General features: G+C 40.6%; 1 protein-coding gene across 1 annotated transcript; it reads right to left on the bottom strand.

Moving 5' to 3' along the window:
* Positions 1–2265: 2265 nt before the first annotated feature.
* LOC147436630 (uncharacterized) lies at positions 2266–4407 on the bottom strand. Its single transcript, XM_086488198.1, has 4 exons — positions 4180–4407; positions 3684–3797; positions 2767–2934; positions 2266–2691 (listed from the first exon to the last, which is right to left on the bottom strand). Exons 1-4 carry the CDS (start codon positions 4321–4323, stop codon positions 2440–2442), a joined length of 678 nt encoding a protein of 225 aa, XP_086344324.1. The 5' UTR covers positions 4324–4407; the 3' UTR covers positions 2266–2439.
* Between the last annotated feature and the right edge of the window lie 346 nt (positions 4408–4753).

Genomic DNA, 4753 nt, shown 5'->3' on the forward strand with positions numbered 1-4753 from the left:
ACATTTTTTATTGCATGTCATCTACATGTAATGTTTGTCTGCAACAATTTAGCTTTCGGAGTCTTTCTAGTTCTTACATGTATCCTATCTTATCCCGTTAAAGAATGTCATCTACAATCTAACTTCACCCTCTTAAACTATTGTAGCAAGGATGAAGTAGATCTTGCACTCTTGTGAGTCAAGCAGAGGGTTCTATCTAAGTATGTCCTCCATAGACATACTTATCTGGATTTGATGGATCATTCCTTCTTTATGCAAGTGATCTTCGATTTCGTAGCCATTTTCCCTTAAGAGTAAGACCTTTCTCTATTGTTTCTATCAACAATCGACTAAAAATGCCACCAAATTAACTATTCAAAGCCTTGCGAATCCAATACAAAGAGATTACATACTCTCAATGTGTATTGTGGTTTGTTTTCTCTCTTTCCTCTCGATAAACAAATACAAGTTCTTATTGAAATGGGCCATTCTTTGAAAATGTAGCCCTTGATATTATGCTTATCGCTTTTCTTGGATACCATTAGTTATATTAATTCACATGCAACAATTATTAAATTTGATCGATCATCCAGAATCAAAGAATTTATAATTTTAACAGTACCATAGAATGGTTTCTTCCTACATTGTAAAGATGGAAAATCACAATAACACACCATGAAAGTAATGTTCCTAGAAACTATGCTAAGAGAAATCGGGATGTATGATATTGACTCATGATTGCACTTTGATAGTACCTCTTTGTGGAGAATGCCTTTGATTTTAGCACTCTTGATGACCATGTTGTCCCTAGAGTGGAGCTATTAAAGCTCACTCATCTTTGCTTGCTTATATTTGAAGTTCTTGCAATAGGTATGGGTAGTCATAAATTTTGAGAACACTAAAAAAATTTGACTATATCAAGTCACGGCCAAAAAGATTTGTCCCTAGGGTGGAGCTATACTCATCTTTTCTTGCTTATATATTGTAAAGTCCTTGTAATGAATGTGGGTAATCATAAGTTTTGCATTCTCTAAAAGTTTCGAGTATATCAAGTAATGGCCAAAAAGACTTGCACATATATGCTTTTAAAGTTGAGGATATATTGGGATTGCCAAGTGGAGCAAAGAAGGCACATACGTTCTACTTACAAACTATTTATCAATAATTTGAAAAAAAATTTGCATATTTTTGAGTTTAGAGTCTTGCACTTGCATGTATTTTCTGTCACCTCCAAAGCTAAAAAGGGCTTACTCAAATTTCAAACAACCCAATACCTTGTATCCATCCTACACAAAAAGCCTAGAATCTTCACTAATTGTTTCACCTCTTATGTCCCAACCGTCTACCCTAATTGACCCACAAAAACATATGTTATTCACCTTTGTATATGAGATGAAATTCCCTAATGATCACTAAACTCGGCAAATGGGAGTTGTTGGTTTAGTTTGGCCTGGTTGGCCCCCCTAACATATCCAATGGACACTACCTCATTAGCGAGCCAACGATCTCCATATAATAGGTTCCTTTGTCTTCACCTCTTTTAAATGCATTTTTAGTGAGCATTGATGAGGCATGTGCACCAAGAGAAGAACTTCCCATTTCTCCTCATGATAGTTCATAATAATCCCACTATGACCTTTTGGTAGGTAAACTTGGTCTTTTATTTGTGGAGGTACAATGGGAGGCTAAAAGAGAAAGGTTCAAACCATAATAAACCCTTCCGACTATCATTCAAATTTACCAAATCTTGCTCTATTCTCTCAATCATTTGCAAACTTGTCATGCGACACAGAGAGAGAGAGATTGCACTATGAGTTGGCTCAATTTAAATTTAGCATCAAGGTAGTTGGTTCGACTTCAATCATAGATTCTTTAGAAGATTAACTATCATTTCATCGCGAATATTCAATTATTGACATAAAGAAAGTCTACACATAAAACCATCTCGAATCATACATATCTTTGTCCATAATGTGTGGTTCCATGTGAGGCTCCCCCATCTTCTTTTGGAGCATGCAATTTTGCTTTCTGTCACTATAAGTGCTCATTGATGGCGTTAACGTCTTTTGTCAACAAAACTTGCACCTTAAATACAGCTTAAGTTCAATAAAGGGCTGTCTTTAAACCAAAAGAAGCAAGGCTATCTCTTCCCCACTTTTGAATCATTGCATCCATCCCATTTTTGAATCATTGTATTAAAAAAATCCTCGAGTCCTTTCCTTGGGCTTAGTTGATGTATTATTTTCTCTCTCTGCAATTAATCCAAAGCCCACTGGTGGCACACAAAAAAAAAAAGGAAGGCTGTCTCTTCCCTCTCCTCTATTGGTGCAAGAAGAAACTAAGAAACTCAAAGACCTCTAAAATTTTTACAAGAGACCAAGACGAACCTCATTGGCATGGTGTACAGCATAGAACAGCGGCGATCCCATCGGACTTTTGAGTGCATAATGGTTTCCCATGCTACAAAGGTGTCAGATCATCATTGAAATAAACATGTATGACTGGAATATGATGATTGGAGGCCAATCCGAGAGACATAAACAAGTTGGACTCATCCGAAATTCCATTCTCTGCAAGTGTCTTGTCCATGTTCAAGTCAGAGAAGATCTTGTCATGTGTAGTGCTTATGCCTTTCCATGTATAGCTTTGCGCATGGGAGTTTCGCTTGGCGTAGCGCTCGAGTATCTCTCTGATGGTCTCTTCACTTGGAACCTTTTGAAAGAATCCACCATTAGCTATCACCAAATAAGACCATAGGGAATTTCAGGTAACCAAAGAAGCACCTGCCTCTAAAGGAGCTTCCAAGCCAGTGAGTACGTTTTTAATGCGTATGAGTCGAGTCTTTTCGCTAAGCCTTCCTATGATGTACTGTTTATCCTTCCACCATGGCAATTCATAGCTGCAATCCCAATCTGTTCGGGGGCAGTCTGGCGGTGGTATATGTATGAATCTACCCTATGCACAAAGCATCAATAATGAGAAAAGACTGCACAAACAGTAGAATTCTACAATACGTCTTCTATGTGAAGCAGGTGAAAAATCGCGATGGCCTACATAAGAGAATAAGAAGACTCTGTGTTGCTGCCTACTCAATGTCCCTATTTATAGAAATAGGAAAACAAATGTCAACTATCTCACATAGGGCCGTGTAAGACAATGATGCTTAGGTAATCCCCCTCTTTGGGGGCCCCCGGGCGCCCCGGGGGGGGGGGGGGGGGGCTATGAAGAACCTCCTATATAACCTTCATTTGTAAGGTACTTAAAAAACCTCTATTAAAATGTGGACATGAAGAGATACCCCTCTTCTTTTATGCATTAGCGGGTTTTTTTCCTTGTTAATATTAGTCTCTCTGTTAAATTGCTTAAATTTTCAAAAATTAAAAACCCCTCTTGTTGTACTCGCGTGGTGTATTAACACGATTATACAATGGACACCTCAATATGCCCCCTCTATAGGAAAAAAGCACAGAAAAGTTTTGCCCTCATTAGCTTGCCATGTGGCACTAATCAACAAGCTTTAGCCAACTGTCCACAGTTGCTCCCATGAATTCCATGGTTTACTAAGGCCTTATGTAGCCCAAAAACCGTTCTTGCCCTATGCCAAATCAACAATGCCATCGATGCAAAGGCACTTAATGTTAGTGTCGTCCATTCGAATGAGGACATGCAAGATCATGATGCAACGCATGAATTCATCATCAAACCTGAGGAGTAGAAAACGTTGGAAGTTTAGTGATTGGATGGATGTAGGTCTTGATGTCCCCGGTTGCGGGATCGAACCAATGACTGATATCTTCTCCAGCCTCCAACAGCAAAGGCTGGTTCAAATTATGTTGTGAGCAAGGAAGGAAAGAGCAAGTTAGAACAGGAAACATGGATCAACAATACAGAACACTAGGATTGATTAATGGAGCTTCAAAGTAGTAAGGTAATGTGAGAGAAAGCTCAATCAATCAAACTCACATACATATAACCCAACAGAGAGCAGTTTAGGTATCTAGTACTAAAACACTAGCAGCAGTTTCTTTCTGCGCCCATGTGGAAAATTCTCTCTCTCTCTCTCTCTCTCTCTCTCTCTCTCTCTCATGCATAATCACCATAGAGAGTACATTTGCGTGCGAGCGTCTCTCTCTCTCTCTGTGTGTGTGTGTGTGTGTGTGTGTGTGTGTGTGTGTTGGCGGGCGGGGGGCGGGGGGGTACCTGGGCGAGGTGGGGAGGATTGGAGGCGAGAAGGGGGGAAACATCGAGGACGTGGCCGAGGAGGATGAGCCAGCAGTCGGAGGGTAGGCAGTGCTGTCGCACCTCCTGCGCCGTGTACCACCCGCTCCTATTTCTGCCCTCCATCGCCTCTCGCCCTCGCCCCGCTTGAACCGTTATCTCACTACAAGCTGCGACCCTCTCCTTAACTCAATCCATTACTCACATGGGCATGGATCTAGCCTAAGGTGGTCTTGGGTAAACTCAGGTACAATGTAAACATCGCCCCCCATGGACTTCCATCCCACGTATTGAACCCACAACCTTGGGATGAGAGCCATGTGCCTTGACTAGTCACCCGTGCATGTCACTTGTAAAATGTAGACATCTTCCTCGAGTTTTGACATGCAAATGTATCAGAGCATATGAAAGTACAAAAGTTACCTTTGTACGCGAGTCTACTTTCTAAATAAGATCTACGGCATTCGATTAATGTCACGGTTCTAAATTGATTGGAGCCTTTGATCCCATCTCTCCTGCCCCTGTGAGATATAGGTGAGGCTTTCCTCTTCTTAGT

Source organism: Adiantum capillus-veneris, chromosome 18, assembly GCF_014529385.1.
Source record: "Adiantum capillus-veneris isolate H3 chromosome 18, ASM1452938v2, whole genome shotgun sequence".
Lineage (NCBI taxonomy): Eukaryota > Viridiplantae > Streptophyta > Polypodiopsida > Polypodiales > Pteridaceae > Adiantum > Adiantum capillus-veneris.